At 51.4% G+C, this 14,978-nt stretch overlaps 7 protein-coding genes across 13 annotated transcripts; 3 read left to right on the forward strand and 4 right to left on the reverse strand.

Annotated features, from left to right (window-relative positions):
- The first annotated feature begins 224 nt into the window (after nt 1–224).
- On the forward strand, nt 225–2,696 carry H257_06063. 2 transcript variants are annotated; one of them, XM_009831153.1, is made up of 6 exons: nt 225–831; nt 900–1,097; nt 1,153–1,509; nt 1,570–1,854; nt 1,925–2,218; nt 2,277–2,696. In XM_009831153.1, the coding sequence occupies exons 1-6, from the start codon at nt 661–663 to the stop codon at nt 2,616–2,618; spliced, it is 1,647 nt and encodes a 548-aa protein (XP_009829455.1). In that variant the 5' UTR covers nt 225–660; the 3' UTR covers nt 2,619–2,696. The 2 variants fall into 2 exon arrangements, with proteins under 2 accessions (XP_009829455.1, XP_009829456.1); XM_009831154.1 differs by having other exon boundaries at nt 1,925–2,696.
- Nucleotides 2,697–2,995: 299 nt separating this feature from the next.
- Nucleotides 2,996–4,211, reverse strand: H257_06064 (hypothetical protein). The gene is made up of 5 exons (XM_009831155.1): nt 4,106–4,211; nt 3,895–4,042; nt 3,630–3,842; nt 3,524–3,574; nt 2,996–3,469 (listed from the first exon to the last, which is right to left on the reverse strand). The coding sequence occupies exons 1-5, from the start codon at nt 4,204–4,206 to the stop codon at nt 3,086–3,088; spliced, it is 897 nt and encodes a 298-aa protein (XP_009829457.1). The 5' UTR covers nt 4,207–4,211; the 3' UTR covers nt 2,996–3,085.
- A 90-nt stretch (nt 4,212–4,301) lies between these two features.
- Nucleotides 4,302–4,881, forward strand: H257_06065 (V-type ATPase, F subunit). Its single transcript, XM_009831156.1, has 3 exons — nt 4,302–4,475; nt 4,542–4,624; nt 4,670–4,881. The coding sequence occupies exons 1-3, from the start codon at nt 4,358–4,360 to the stop codon at nt 4,814–4,816; spliced, it is 348 nt and encodes a 115-aa protein (XP_009829458.1). The 5' UTR covers nt 4,302–4,357; the 3' UTR covers nt 4,817–4,881.
- Nucleotides 4,882–4,982: 101 nt separating this feature from the next.
- On the reverse strand, nt 4,983–5,770 carry H257_06066 (ADP-ribosylation factor 2). The gene has a single exon (XM_009831157.1). It carries the CDS (start codon nt 5,706–5,708, stop codon nt 5,163–5,165), a length of 546 nt encoding a protein of 181 aa, XP_009829459.1. The 5' UTR covers nt 5,709–5,770; the 3' UTR covers nt 4,983–5,162.
- Nucleotides 5,771–5,942: 172 nt separating this feature from the next.
- H257_06067 (SCY1 protein kinase) lies at nt 5,943–9,265 on the reverse strand. Of its 3 annotated transcripts, XM_009831158.1 has the most exons (8): nt 8,954–9,265; nt 8,674–8,901; nt 8,483–8,612; nt 7,926–8,422; nt 7,279–7,563; nt 7,032–7,205; nt 6,892–6,981; nt 5,943–6,834 (listed from the first exon to the last, which is right to left on the reverse strand). In XM_009831158.1, exons 1-8 carry the CDS (start codon nt 9,212–9,214, stop codon nt 6,223–6,225), a joined length of 2,277 nt encoding a protein of 758 aa, XP_009829460.1. In that variant the 5' UTR covers nt 9,215–9,265; the 3' UTR covers nt 5,943–6,222. The 3 variants fall into 3 exon arrangements, with proteins under 3 accessions (XP_009829460.1, XP_009829461.1, XP_009829462.1); XM_009831159.1 differs by having other exon boundaries at nt 5,943–6,981; XM_009831160.1 differs by having other exon boundaries at nt 5,943–7,205.
- Nucleotides 9,266–9,446: 181 nt separating this feature from the next.
- On the forward strand, nt 9,447–11,889 carry H257_06068. Of its 2 annotated transcripts, XM_009831162.1 has the most exons (7): nt 9,447–10,027; nt 10,085–10,219; nt 10,272–10,396; nt 10,454–10,648; nt 10,716–10,796; nt 10,878–10,950; nt 11,007–11,889. In XM_009831162.1, the coding sequence occupies exons 1-7, from the start codon at nt 9,542–9,544 to the stop codon at nt 11,811–11,813; spliced, it is 1,902 nt and encodes a 633-aa protein (XP_009829464.1). In that variant the 5' UTR covers nt 9,447–9,541; the 3' UTR covers nt 11,814–11,889. The 2 variants fall into 2 exon arrangements, with proteins under 2 accessions (XP_009829464.1, XP_009829463.1); XM_009831161.1 differs by having other exon boundaries at nt 10,716–10,950.
- Nucleotides 11,865–14,406, reverse strand: H257_06069 (hypothetical protein). 3 transcript variants are annotated; one of them, XM_009831165.1, is made up of 8 exons: nt 14,270–14,406; nt 14,144–14,220; nt 13,871–14,085; nt 13,480–13,824; nt 13,186–13,428; nt 12,991–13,117; nt 12,843–12,922; nt 11,865–12,122 (listed from the first exon to the last, which is right to left on the reverse strand). In XM_009831165.1, the coding sequence occupies exons 3-8, from the start codon at nt 13,957–13,959 to the stop codon at nt 11,888–11,890; spliced, it is 1,119 nt and encodes a 372-aa protein (XP_009829467.1). In that variant the 5' UTR covers nt 13,960–14,085; nt 14,144–14,220; nt 14,270–14,406; the 3' UTR covers nt 11,865–11,887. The 3 variants fall into 3 exon arrangements, with proteins under 3 accessions (XP_009829467.1, XP_009829465.1, XP_009829466.1); XM_009831163.1 differs by having other exon boundaries at nt 11,866–12,122; nt 14,134–14,220; nt 14,270–14,395; XM_009831164.1 differs by lacking the exon at nt 11,865–12,122 and having other exon boundaries at nt 12,730–12,922; nt 14,134–14,220; nt 14,270–14,395.
- Nucleotides 14,407–14,978: the final 572 nt, after the last annotated feature.

A 14,978-nucleotide genomic window follows, 5' to 3' on the forward strand; every position in this document is an offset into this window, starting at 1 on the left:
ACCACCGAAACTCCTGCACCCACCTCAGCAGCAACTGTGGCGGCTACATCTGAACCCACCACCGAAACTCCTGCACCTACTGCAGCTCCAACTGAGGCGGCCACACCTGAACCCACCACCGAAACTCCTGCACCCACCTCAGCAGCAACTGTGGCGGCTACATCTGAACCCACCACCGAAACTCCTGCACCTACTGCAGCTCCAACTGAGGCGGCCACACCTGAACCCACCACCGAAACTCCTGCACCCACCTCAGCAGCAACTGTGGCGGCTACTCCCGAACCTACTATTGAGACACCAGCGCCCACCGCAGCTCCAACTTTAGCGGCTACACTTGAATCCACCACCAAAAATCTTGCGTCCACCGCAACGTCAACGATTGTTGCTACACTTGCACCAGCCAGTGAAAATGCCGTAATCTCCCCAGCACCACCTGCAGCCATCACGTCAGAACCCTCCAGTGTGTTCCCTGGATCCACTCCAGCTCCAGTGTCAGCTGCTACGTCGACTACTGATAGTCCAACCTCTGCGCCAACTTTAGCACTTGTTTCTTCACCAATATCTTCAATCGTCACGACGAATGTACCTGTCTCGACGGCAGCACCAACGCAAGGTCCAAACAGCACGACGTCTTCCGAGTTTGCAGCATTGCTGGACTCAATGGACACGGACGAAAATGGATTTGTCGACTTGGGGGAGGTCGTCGAGTATTATCGCGTGGAGAAAGAAGCCAAGATCGCCCAGATTCGGCACGCAGCTGACGAAGCGGTGACGGCCGTGAACGCCAAGTACTCTCGGTATTTCGACTGCGTCACACAAGGTTACCAAGCGGTGCGTTTGCCCTTCTCCTATCTTCTCGTTCACACATAGTATCAACGAATATTCTATCGATGCCGTAGGTTGTCCAAAGCCGTGACATTAGCTCTGCGGACGAGCTACAACAAGTATTGCAATGGGCCGACAATGAGTGCAGCAAAACCACCCCCCAACCTACATCCCCTTCGGACACGTACACCCGCCAAGAGATTGTCCAATACGTGCAAAACATCACACATTCGCAGCAGTACATTCAGTGCACGGAGGCTGTATTGGACAAGGTATAGTGTATCGACCAGCACTTGATTGTCATGTGGACGTTTGTCGGCTATGTAGTTCCCTGAGGGCTACAAGTTTACGAAGAAAGACGTGGACAGCATTGCGTTGACGGTGCAAACCAACTGCTTGGTGGCGACGACTCCGACGCCAGCATCGCCATCCCCCACCAGACAAGCGCCGACCAAGGCGGAGATCTTGACCTATGCCAAGGCCGTGCTGGAAGTGCTCAACAACGAGACAGAGCCAGTGTCGAATGTGCAGCTGCACGCGTTTGTAAAAGCTCATGAAAACGTCATGACGATGAAGATCACCAAAGTGTGGTACAATTCCGACACGGACCGGCAGCAAGCGCTCGATTTTGTGACCAAGTTTTACCAGCGCGTGGATAAGTGCCTCGACGCGGCCGTGGTCGTGGTACGTTGCTCGATTCGTCGCTCAAACGTGGCTCATGTCGTGTGGTTGTTGCTGCGATAGTTTGGGGACAACGGCACGATTGCCGTGGCCACGCTGCCCTCAGTGTACGCGTGGGCCAGCGGTATCTGCGTGAGCGACTCGAGTAAGGACTTTGTGGACGCAGACCTCAACAAGAACAACGTCGTGGACGAGTTTGAGGTTGCCCAAGTGATCGCCACCGCAAGAAACCAGCAGCTCAGCCAGCTCAAGCGAACGACCAACTCATCCGAATATTTGCGGTCGTTTTTCTCAATCCGCGAAACGTACGACCACACGCTCGAGTGCGCGCACGAGGGTATTTCCCAGGTAACGTCACTGTACTATTGATGCTGTGTCGTTCTCGTTTTCCAAACATAATGTCCGCTTTGGATTGTAGGTCGGAAATGCTGTCGACCGAACCCTCACCCGAGAGCAGTTCTACGGCTACGAAGCGTGGATGACTCGGTCCTGCTCGAACGTCGTGCCCGACGTGTCACTGCACGGCGTCCCCTCCGCCGTCGACATCCAAGGGGCATGGAACTTGACCACTGCGCATGCCATCATGGGGCAACTGAAAGCGAAGGACTTGGAGCTGGCGCTGGCGTCGGGAACGGGGGTTGCCTTGCACACGCAGTTCATTGAAGATCATTACGGGCTCTTGCGAACCTGCTTTGACGCTTCGTTTGACGAGGTACCATACCCGATCTATCCTTTGAAGAATCGACGGCCCATGAATGCACTGGACGTAGAGCGGTGGAACGCCGTACAACACGACGTTGGAACGTACGCGCTTGTGCCTGGATGCCACGGTGCCGTCCACGATGCCCATCGAAGTGGTCGTCTCCAGAGCGGACTTCCAAGCGCTGCTGCAGCAGTTGTTTGCGCCGACATTGGCTGAGCTGGACGACGAAATTGCCAAAGCCCAAGCTGTCGTCGACGGACTTCGCGCCAAGAAAGCCGCGCTGCAAGTGTGCATCCGCAAGGCGGTGGACGCCGTCGCGAACGGCCAAGCAACCGTCCGCCAACGCGACCTCAACACGGCGCAGCAGTGGACCAACCAGTGCGTCGCGTCGTCACCGCCAAAACAATAGTCGCTTGTCATTCAGTCTATAGATAATATCGTTGTTGTAACTTGGATGGGAATAATATACTTACTACACTGTACATGCATTTTGTATCAGCTATATTTATGGTTTTGAACGCTCGTTGGCCAACTTGATGCCATCAAGATCTGGCCAAGTCGAATCCAAGCTAGTGCACGGTGGTCGACATGCTAACTACTAATACAGTAGTACCGTGTTATAACTGCAGCTCAAAATGGCTTAATCGTGAATGTTGTCGAGAATAAGCATTCGTTATATAGTACTACGTAATACATACTAACATATACAGTACTCTGTCAACGATTTTATGAAGTCGTCTATATAAATAAATATGTGCAACAACGAACGTTATGTTGTTATTACGACTAAATATAGTGGTACCAAAAAATACACCTCACTGATTCATGTCCACGAAACCGACCCACGTGCCAACCATATTATTGTATGAATGAATGTTATGTGAGCTCCTTTTGACGCAATTCTTCGTCGTGTTTGGTTTTGAGCGCCCGGATCTGCGACAAGTGGAGGTTTCGCAGCACCGCCAGTGACTTTTGCACTTCGGCCATGGCGGGCGTGTTGTTGGCCACGCGGAACTCTGCATGCTGCTTCTGCAGGGCCTGGATCTCCTTGAACTGGTCCTGCATCAATCGGTGCATGTGAAACGACTGCTCGAGCTTGAGCTGGCTCGACGCGGGCAACTTGACTTGCGACGGAGTGCTGAGCATCGCCGCCGCGTCCGACGACACGAGCGCCTCCAGCGGCACGTGGTGCACAGTGTTGTCAAACATGACGCCATACAGAAACTGGCCTTTGGCTACTGGCACGGAGATTACCGTGCCCTACATTTCTCCAATGAATCATCCATATAGTGTGATGAAGTGGGTACTGTGTACCTTGCGCCCGAGCAAATGGCCCAACCCGTACGCCGCGAGCTTTTCCGTGTGCTGCATGCATAATGAGACTCGAGAGAAGGAATGCCAGGGGAAGTGAGCTCATTACATGCACAATGACGTCGCTTCCCACGGAAAAGATTGCCTGGCCGTCGGACAGGGACTTTAAGTGCACGGGTTGAGTGGGAGGTTGGGTTGTCGATTTCGTGAGTTTCGGAGCGAGTTGCTTGCTCATGGCGTCGTTCATGGGTAGAATATTCTGCTGCAGCTTGGGAGGGGGCCCCACGGTTTGTCCCGCCACGGGAGGCTTGGCTGCATGCATCTACACACCACACATGAGAACGTCAAGTGGGACGCGATGGGCACTGATGTACCGCAGAGGATGTGGACTGCATCATGCCAGATGTCGAGGTCGGCATATTGGAATACGGCGAGAACGTCAATTGAGCTCGTTTCGAGCGATTCAACACCGCCTCGTAGCCGTCGGTTTGCACCAGCGTTCTTCGCTTGCGTGCATACGTTCTACGCCACAACATCATTTGGATGAATTCACACAGCACCAGAAGCAGCATCGAAAGGACGCACCGCTGCTGCTCAATGGCCGAGTTGAAGCTCAGGCAATCGGAAATACTCTCGTAGTACTGCGCCGCCGACGTTGGTTCATACACCTTCCGCTTCGACTCCATTGTGTTCACGGTGGAAATATCACACCCGGATAAATTACCACTATTATCCGGATTGGCGATTTTGGTAGTAATACTAGTAGTACCATAGGAAGTTCAGAATTAACCGGAAGTGACTTGCGGTCATCGTTTGTTGCTGATCCCCTGACTTGATATGGACGGCACGAAGCTTGTTGGGGTCATCGGCGATGAAGACACGGTCACGGGGTTCATCCTAGCTGGCGTGGGGCACCGCTCGCCTGAAGGGACGAACTTTCTGGTGGTGAAGCAGAGTACGTGGCAATCGACGTGATGGCTGGAGGTCGTGATGTGAATGTCTTGTGTGCATATGCATGTAGATACGCCCATCTCGGTCATTGAGGACGCTTTCAAGCGACTGTCTACCCGCGACGACATTGCTATTATTTTGATCAACCAACATGTACGGCCTTGAGAGGGTGCATGTTAACCTCATGCACGACCTTAGATCGCGGAAGAAATCCGCCATTTATTGAACGCTTACGACAAAACGATCCCCACGGTGTTGGAGATCCCGAGCAAGGACATGCCATACGACCCAGCAAAGGACTACATCATGAAGCGTGTCAACTTGATGCTCGGTGAAGGCCAATAGTCGAACTAGGTGCAAACTTCGTTGTTAACACCGATGTACAGTGTAATGAATGGGACACTAGTGCATCGATCGTTTGCTTGCCCTTCCTTGTGCAACACATACACACTCAACCTGAGATACAAATCCATATGACATGTCCTTATACAACCAAGCGAAACGAAGACCTGGATGACGGAAACTCGTGAATTACAAGCAGCATGAAGCGGTATATTAGATAATCGTCCACATTGCATGCAAACTTAAAATATAAGTGAATGCAAAACTAAGCTGGGAAGCAGGGCCACCGCAGCACACGCGCGCCGGTCGGGGGCTCACTGCTTCAGCACAGAAAAGTGCCGCACTACATTTACTTCCGCTTTTGGAGGGTAGCCGACAGCCAGTCCAAGCCTTCGTACAATCCGTCGCCAGTGGTGGCACAACACGCTTGGATGAACCATTGGCGGTGGCGGAGGCCATGCAAGCCCAACTTGTCGGTCATTTCCGCGGCGCTCATGGCGTTCGGCAAATCTTGCTTGTTGGCAAACACGAGCAGGATCGAGTCTCGGAGCTCGTCTTCGTTCAACATGCGGTGCAGTTCGTCACGGGCAGCGTCCACGCGATCTCTGTCGTTGGAGTCGACCACGAAGATCAGGCCTTGTGTGTTTTGGTAGTAGTGGCGCCACAACGGGCGGATCTTGTCTTGTCCACCGACGTCCCACACTGTGAAGCTGATGTTCTTGTACTCGACCGTCTCGACGTTGAACCCGATGGTGGGGATCGTGGTCACGACTTCGCCCAACTTGAGTTTGTACAGGATGGTGGTCTTACCGGCGGCATCGAGACCCACCATAAGGATACGCATCTCCTTCTTGCCAAAGAGGCGTTCAAACACGCGCGAGAATGCCATACCCATGGTGGCCCGAGTTGTTTAGCTGACTGGAAAAAGAAAACTGAACGTGTGGAAACCCCCGTTCGCTTTTTTACACGGGTGGAAAATAATATATGACAAAATGTATGCAATTCTAAACCACGGTCAAAGAGGGGGGCCAATCACATCGCAGGATCGCCCAATCCGCAAATCAAATCACGCCACCACACTTCCAAATAAGTTTCCGTTTCACAAATTTTTATTCGACAAATGTTTGAGGTGGAAACCAGCGATTGGTTTCTCTCGACGAAGAACATGGAACCAACGCTCCATATGATGGGGCGTTTCAGAAGGATCCAAGTCGAGATCTCCGGCGGCAGACCTGGTGTAGACATGTGCTTGTAGCGTTCATTACCTTGTGTAAGGAAGGCCACGTACAGTGTCCCCCTGGGGGCCATGTACTGATGTGCATCTACGTGTGGACAACAAGCCGATCGTTTGGGCCACGTACAATAAGAAATACGATGACTAGGTGGTTCCAACACACATGCACTTCATTCTACATATCCCAGTCCCAGTTGTCTCCTCCTTTGGGCTTGGACGCGAGTTTGGATGCTCCCAGCGGTTCCTTCTTGGCTTTGGCTTCGACCTTTCGCTCGTGGATGGTCTTGCGAGGCTTGTTGCTGATGAATGCTGCGTCGGATACAACGGTGGTAGTCGAGGGGGGTGGCTGCTTGTTCAGCGACAGGCCACCAAGTCGCGGCGCGCTGACAGCAGGCTGACTCGTCGACCAGTCGTCAAAGTACGACGCAGGTGATTCAGTTGGTTTCGGAGGTGTAACCGACGACACGCCGCCAAGCGATGCTCTCGACGGGTAGCTACCGGTAGACGGTGGTGGTGGTGCAAGCGACGGAGCGGCGGCGAGTGGACTCGTCAGCCCGTCCAAGTCGTCGTGGCCCCATCCATCGTCAGCAAAGTCATCTATCTCGTCAAAGCTCGTGACCGTGGAGGGGTTCCCGGAGGCCGCAGGCGGAGGAGCGGCCGTCTCAACGGGAGCGTCCCCCGGGGTATTGGCCAGTCGACTTTCCTTTTCCTGTTCGAGTTCTCGGGCTTTCATGTTGGCCGACTCTTGCTGGATCTGGACCATGTATTGCTGCATCGATCCTATGGCCTATACAATTGTATACGCACTCTTGATATGCAAGCAAGATGACGACAGTGTACTTACTTCGTCGCGGACACTGGGGGAGATGTCCAGCATGAGCGGAGAGATGGACGGGATGATCGAGGCTGCCACGTCTTGAAGCGTAAAGTACTCCTACGCACCCCCCCAGTCATGAACAGTTTGTTTCGTCGGCAGGGTCGTACATCGCATGCGACCAGAGTGCGCAGTCCCGCCATGCGCGCATGAGGGAACGGATCTTTCAGCGCGCGAGAGAATGCCGGCAGCAGCACCTTGGACCGCGTCGTGGCATTCATGTACGTCGCGACCTTGCCGAGGCAGATGGTCGTGTTGGTGCGGATCGCAGGCTCAGGGTCCACCTAAGTACTCCAACAACAGTGTCACATTCACAAAGTCCAACACGAACGTCAGTCATCGCAGGAGTTGAATGACCTGAAGTTTGGCAAAGTATTTCATCAGCTTTTGGTTCAAGTTGGCGTCCGACAGCTTGTCGGCAATGTGCAGCACCGACTTCATCGTGAGTTCCCGCAGGAGCGGCATCGTGTCGTTAAATCCTGTGCAAATGTTGTCGAATATCACGGCGCTGTTGACGAGTTTGGCGTCGAAATGCACGGCGAATGAGTCCATCATCTGTAGCAACTGCACGCGCACGGCGCGGTCGTTGCATCCAAACAGCTTGACCAGCGTCGGCAGCACTTGGGCTTTGAATTCGTCAACCTACCACAACCGCATATATACATATATATTGTCAAGTCGATTCGATATTGGAGTGGGGTTCTCAATCGACAAACAATCAAAGATCGACCAATCAAAACCCACAACACGAATATCAAGTGGCCAATCAAATCCACTCTTCGGCCAATCCAACACCGAATTAGTGTCTGAATAATATAATTAGTGTGAACCTCGACGACGATCTTTACATACAAAAAGTCAGTCACAAAGTAGTCTCGATCGATAGATTTGGCAAAGAATCAGCACAAACGTCCACATTTGCGGTAAATGGACTATATATATATATATATATATATATATACTTTGCGTCCAGAGAAAGGAAATATATACGCATCCTACAGTACCGGCAAGTGGTGGCCAATTTTGACCATCGCCGGCAGCATTTGGCTCTCGGATGGATCCAACTTGTACGTTGCCGCCTTGCCGCCGACACCCGTCGCCATGCCAAACTCGACCACTGCTTTCAATGCTGGAAGTACTTTGAACACCGCCGTGTGCTTGGGCAGCGAGTCCACTGACGCCACCAGTTCCTTGTAAAAGTCGGCTTTCTCGTCGGACGACTTGATGGGCAGTTGCTCCAGAAAAAGCATTTGCCGAATGAACCAAGACGAGTCAAAGTATGCAATTTGCAGCGCGTGGTCGGGCGTGATGCGGCGGCTGGCGGTGGCATCCGCCGCTCGCTTGATGGTCCCCGCGAGACCCGACGGAACGTTCCGGGAAAGGTCCGATGGAGACGAAAACGATGGGTGGAAGGTATGGATCGCCGTGCATGCGAACGCATACATGTCGATGGCATGCGGAGATGAGGACACGATGCTGCTCCAGTCGCTGCGAGCGTGTTCTACGATGATCAAGATATAGGATGAATACAACATCGTTTCGGAGTACAGAGAGGGGAAACCTGGGGTCTTGTAGCGCAGTTCTTGGTCAATGAGAGATTTGGGCCCGGACGAGCGATGATGCAGCAGGAACGGCCCGTCCATGGTCAGTTCGCCGGTCAATTGGAAGCCACCGAGTCTCCAATCGCCGCCCTACGGGTGGAGGACGACGAGGACGGACATATGAGCTAGCCGCATGGAGTTATGGAAGTACCTTTGTGACGAAGACACTCTCGGGATGCACGCGACCGTGTACCATCTTGCAGTCCATGTTGATGAACTTGAGCGCCGACAAGATCGACCGCAGTCCCCACGACACAGCGAGGGACTCTTCTTCGCTGTTAGGACCGTTGCGCGCGCGAATGTCGTCCAAAAACGATTTCAATGGCGTCACTTCTTCGGTCACAATGAACACGTTGCCGTTGACCACCTCGGTACCGTCCTACACAACCCATCGCGTGAGCTTGGATCTCGTGACGGCCATCCTCACACACAATGTACGCTAGCACGTTGGGATGGCGCAATGTTTTGATGCGGCGCAGACAGTTCTGTGTGAGGGTACACGGCGGCCCCTGCGACTTGAACACGGACACAGTCGATCCATCCTGCTTGCTCTTGGCTTTGAGCAAAGTGAACTCGGGGAGCACTGGACTTTCGTCACTGGCCGCATCGGTCACGGTGAAAGGCAAGCTTCCCACGCCGCCGGAGGTGAATGCCGAGCCGAGGCCCATGACTGTATTCTTGAGGAAGTTCATGGGTGTTGCCACGCTCTCACACGCTGGGTTGGAAATGTGAGTGACTCCAAGTACTAACGAAAGTCCAATATTTGGATCATTTTATTGGGAAATATTTCAAATATAATATCCGCATTTTCGTCCAAAATATGTCTTTCAACGGTGAGTAAAAAGTATCATGTTTTCGCTTTATTTCGAAGGAATTGCATAACGTTCCAAATATCCAAATATTACTATGAAGTTCAGTATGCAAGGACCTTTTGCCGGTTACGTCGCACGTGTAAAGAGCGTCGAGTACGTATCCTTGCCAGGTTGAAGCTATATTCAGTCGTTTGGGGTCAAAGTGGCATGAGCAGGAGTGTTATGGACGGTAACCATAGTCACTCCGACGAGCAAAGCAACGACGTCGCGCGCCGAGATGGACGGTGGCGGGACTCACATGGCGAAGCCGAAGCGACTGCACGCGGCCACACTGTCCTTGCCAAGCTCACGACCCATTTGGTGGACACGTACTCGAAATGTGGCCTGCCGCGCCACGAGCAGCCCAAGACGGCACGGCGCCTCTTGACCAAAAACAGCCAAGTCGTGGCCAACAACGGATGGGACAACTGCGACAACAACATTGTGCTTCGAGTGCGCGACCTGCTGGACGTCCACACCCGCTCGGGCGTGGCGAAAACGTTTGTCGTGCTGGACCTGTTGGGGCAAGGCACGTTTGGCCAAGTGTTTCGATGCCAAGACGTGGCAACGAAGGCTGTTGTGGCCATCAAAATCATTCGCAACCATCCGTCGTATTACAAGCAAGCGCTAGTCGAAGTCCAAGTCTCGCAGCTGGTACAGTCGGCCTCAAATGTGGTATGTATATATTACATACTTGACATTGCTATGTAGTTGACGTCTGCGGTGGGCATGGAAGGCCAAGAGCATGTTGTCGAGCTGCTCGATTCGTTCATGTTCCAAAATCACTTGTGCCTTGTGTTTGAGCTCCTCAGTGTAAACCTCTTCGAACTGCTCAGCCAAAACAACGTGAGTTTATATATATCATATATCATCCCTGATGCATTGGCTCTTCTTCTAGTTTCGCGGCCTGCCCCTGACGATTGTGCGGGGCTTCTTGCATCAAATGCTGAGGTCGCTTGTGCTATTGAACAACGCCCAGGTTATCCACTGCGATCTCAAGCCCGAAAACATTTTACTCACTGGGTACGATATGGATTTTTGATTGAATGGATGTACAAGTACAACCCTTGGACTATGTAGGCAAGACAAACTGCACTCGATGGCCCACCCCAGCCAAGTGGTGCCGTCGATCAAACTCGTCGACTTTGGCTCGGCGTGCTATGAGAACGAAACCGTGTTCTCGTACATCCAGTCGCGGTTCTATCGGTCTCCAGAAGTCCTCCTCGGGCTTCCCTATTGTGGCGCCATAGACATGTGGTCCCTCGGGTGTGTGAGGTAACTAGTAATACTATTCTCATCACTATCAATCCACCCCTTAACTTCTGTGTGTTTGATTGCTTAGTGCCGAAATGTACTTGGGACTACCTCTCTTCCCCGGGGCCTCGGACCATGACCAACTCAAAGTCATCGTCGACACATTGGGGTGGGTACTTCCAATCTCAAGGATTTCTCGGATATGCTATGTACCTAAAAGTGATGGGGTTTTCATTCCACTCGCATTTAGGTACCCGCCCCTCCACATGGTGCAACAAGGGTCAAATTTACGCAAGTTTTTCAATATCACTTCTCACAGTGGGGTCCGAACTCGTCCTTCCATTTTCATGTTGATTTCTCACAATCAATCGATCAATAGATTGTCCTCAAGACGGCCGAAGAGTACGCCCGCGACTGCCACACCACCGTGGCGTCGTCGAAGCGGTACTTCAAGCACTCTGCCCTGCCTGACATTATCAACGCATACCCCATTCGACGAGGAGCATCTGCAGACGAAGTGACCAAGGAGCGCCACAGTCGCGCCGCGTTCTGCGACTTTTTGCGTGGGTTGCTTCAATTGGACCCGCAGAACCGGTGGACACCGCAGCAGGCGTTGGACCATCCGTTTCTCTCTGGCAGACCATACATCCAGCCTTACGAGCCAGCGACCCACCGCCGCAGAAACATCAGGTTTCGAAGCCCCATCATGCCCATGCACCAGCCATACTCGACGACCCCTCCCCTGAGCACCTCCGCGCCCTTGCCGCCCTACTTCCAGTACCACCCGCCAATGTACTCGCATTCGTGTCCCTTTCCCCAACGCGAGCTTCCTCAGTGGCGTGTGCCTCGTCCTCATTCCAGATTGTATCATCAGCATCATCAGCATCAGCAGCATCCACACCACACCATGACTTCGCATGCGTCGTGTTGTCCGCCGCCGTTCGACCACTGGGACCCGTTCTTTATGCACGAACTGGACGACGCCCTTGCCGCTCCTCGTCCCCCTTCTCCATTGTACTCGTCGGATCATGTCAAGAAGGAACGAGTCGCGCCACGACTTGCCGCCGACCCGACGACGGATACGTGTGACTTTGAACGCAATGATGGCAACACCAGCAACAATAGGCAACCAACCCATCGAAAGTGGCGAAGGCGGCGCAAGAAAAAACTAGCCGACTACCTTTAATATGCCTTCTCGTACACTAGTATATAATACTAGTAGTATTACTAAAACAACGACGACAATCGATGTGTATTATGTTATTTTGAAGTGGACGGAATCGAATGTTTCGAGTCGAATCGGTCGCAGTCGTTGAAGAGCTCTTGCTTCCTGTCGGCTTGTTTCTGGGTCGAGTTCCATCCTGTAAAGGTCATCATGTCGAGCTCGTCGCGGCAGCTTTGAACCACAAGGGCCAAGTCCTCCTTGGAGATTAGACCCAGCTCAAATGCGATCATGCCCGCCGCAGCATAATTCTCGTACAAGTGGACGCCACGACTAGAAAAATACATATTTTTACAAAGAAGATATATATATTGTCATTATTAGTTAAAAATAAATAAACATAATTTAATCTATTGTTTAAAATATATGAAAAAAGTTTAATAACATATTCCTTTATAGTACTAGTATCTTTTTTTTACATTAAAAATATTCGAGGGGGAAATACCAAAGTTGGCAGGCAATCGATTGACCAATCAAAAAATAGCCAATCAAAATCTCGCTTCCACCCTTCCACATCGAATTAGTGTATGTGGCTTTTAATTCGAGCAACATCCGGTCATATATTTGTTTGCATACAAAATTCCGTACAAACCATCGATCGAAGGCTTTAAATTTGGCCAAGGAGCACACAAATCATCCAAATTTTAGCGATTGTGAATTCGCTACCGTATTTGTCGTTGATCTGTACCATGAAATACAAAACGCGAATATAATTCTATAATTCAATACAATCTTGAATCAATTATACAAGTCGAATATTTAAATAAATTCTTCAAATTTAATTCCATGGTGCAAAGGTACGAAGAAACTTCCAACATTCGCGTGGTTTGCCTAATCAATATTGAATCATGCTGGAGTTCTGATTGGTTGAATATACATGTACGAGCCAATCAAAGCCACTCAAAAATAATAGCGTCGATTCGTGATTCGGTTCGACGGGGTCTGGAAATTTGTACCGAATCATCCACAATATTACAAAGGCAATGTACGTACTTGACATAGTCGGCCTTGGCCCCTCCGTCGCCCGTCAACGGAGACGACGGGTTGATGTCGTGGATAAACGTACCGAGCACCTACACATCAGTGTTTATATACGCAAAACACTAGTACTCGTAGGCGAATAATCCTCGATATAGTTTACCTTGTCGGGGTAAAGAGCTCGCATTTGAGATGCAAGGAGGGCATCGCCTTGGCCAGAGTCGCCGAAGAACACAAATTTATACTCGGGGAAGAGGCTCGTGTACCGCACAAAGTTGTCCAATTTGAGTCTACCAAAATGATATATATACAGGCAATCTATGAAAAACAACACATATCTACTATGTCGCATACGGACCCTGCAATCTTTTTCGGGTTGACTCCAGTTCGAACAGACCCGTTGAGCACGGTGGGGTTGGCCAGCCCTAGACTCACGAGGTGATCGGCGGTCAAGTTGCGGCCAAAGCTGAACCAGCCGCGGGGCCGCGCGGTGAGAAACGTCACGGACGGATTGCTGCAGTCCACTCCGCGGGACATGCACTGGAACAGCGTGGTCACTCCAGGGTATAATGTGTGGCCAGGATACCGCGCATCCACCCAGCTACATTCAGGTAAGAGTGATGGATATGATGGAAGAAGTAGCATTACTTACCCTGCAAACAACGTGTCGTCGATGTCGCTGAGGATTTTGATCAGCGGCGGACTCTGGACGACCTTGAGCGCCTCCACGGCAATGTGCTGCGCCACCGACACCACTTGGGTCAGGTCCCGGCAGCCGTAGATGAGCTGATGGAGGTCGCCGCCGTGGAACCCGCCGTGGTCGTGGGAGGGAAGGAGAAAGTCCGAGTTGATCACTTCCTTCAATCGAGTCAAGTCGGATCCGTACGTGCCTTTGATCACGTTGAACGCGGCCTTTTGGAAGTCGGGCTTCTGGCGATTCAGCGGCGACGCCAGGTGCTGCTGAATGGCTCGAATGATAATGCCGCGGTTGGTCAAGCTACAATCAACAGGGAAGAGGGGGAGAAGGATGTGATTCAGTATACTTGATATCGTCCAGTCGCTCGTGCGTGATCACGTCGAGCACTCTCGATCGAACCACGGAGCTGCAAGTGTGCAGCATGAAACCCGTCATGGTCGAGCAGAAGCTGTCGGATCCTTCGGGGGACGTTGCTCCCAAGATGCCATTCAGGACATCCGGGGGTGCTTCGGCCAAGATGTTGTGGCAGTACTTGTCGTCGGTCAAGGGCACGTTCGACGCCTACAAGTCCATGTTACGACGCGCACACAGCTGCGGATGTGTTCGAACTCTTAAGTACATTTCATCTTCCGTGTCTTCGCCATCGACTTGAAAGACCACACCGTTCCGCCGCTGTCGAAACCTCCACGACGTACGCTAGCGAAGCAAGCATCAACGCATCGTCTCAATGTTGGATGGTGCTCACCTGTTTCATGCCAGCCCATTTGCGCTTGATTCGACCAGCTGCAAACTTCCACGTGGAAATGCTTGCGACTGACGCTACTCTCATCATGCACGAAGCATGCACACGTCGGGACAGCATCGAAGGAACCTGGATTTCGATGGAATCATCCTCCGGTTAAGCTATTCGAATTTATCCGGTGGTCCCGATAGTACTCAAATAGTAACGTTAGTACTATTTTAATAGTACAAACGTATTAAAATACCAACCAATGACGCCAATATTACTGTTAATACTAATATTACTACTACTGTACCCATTTTTCGTTTAAGTTCAGGTTATTTCCGGTATATTTCGTCCGACTCACAACTGATTCACGTCATGTGCGCTACTGATTTATGTTCGCCAACCATTCGATATATTTCGTCCAGACCCTACTTCGTCTCATTATATTTCGACTGAATGTCACCCCGGTATATTTCACACGTTGTTCAATATATTTCAAATGATGTTCCATCTATTCGACGCAGTACTGTACTCGAGGGAACGAAGTAGCCAATGAAATTTTCGAAAAAAAGACTTTCGATCAATGTCCTTTTCACAAAGAGTTCAACGTTGTATCGAAAAGCAACCAAAGACAGCAAATCCAACTCAAATAAAAAAACGCCAGACGACTTCAACTAAATATAACCACGGTCACCCAAGCCACCAAAATACCAAATTTAGCTCGAAA

Source organism: Aphanomyces astaci (genome assembly GCF_000520075.1).
Source record: "Aphanomyces astaci strain APO3 unplaced genomic scaffold supercont1.11, whole genome shotgun sequence".
In the NCBI taxonomy this organism is placed as follows: Eukaryota; Oomycota; class Saprolegniomycetes; order Saprolegniales; family Verrucalvaceae; genus Aphanomyces; species Aphanomyces astaci.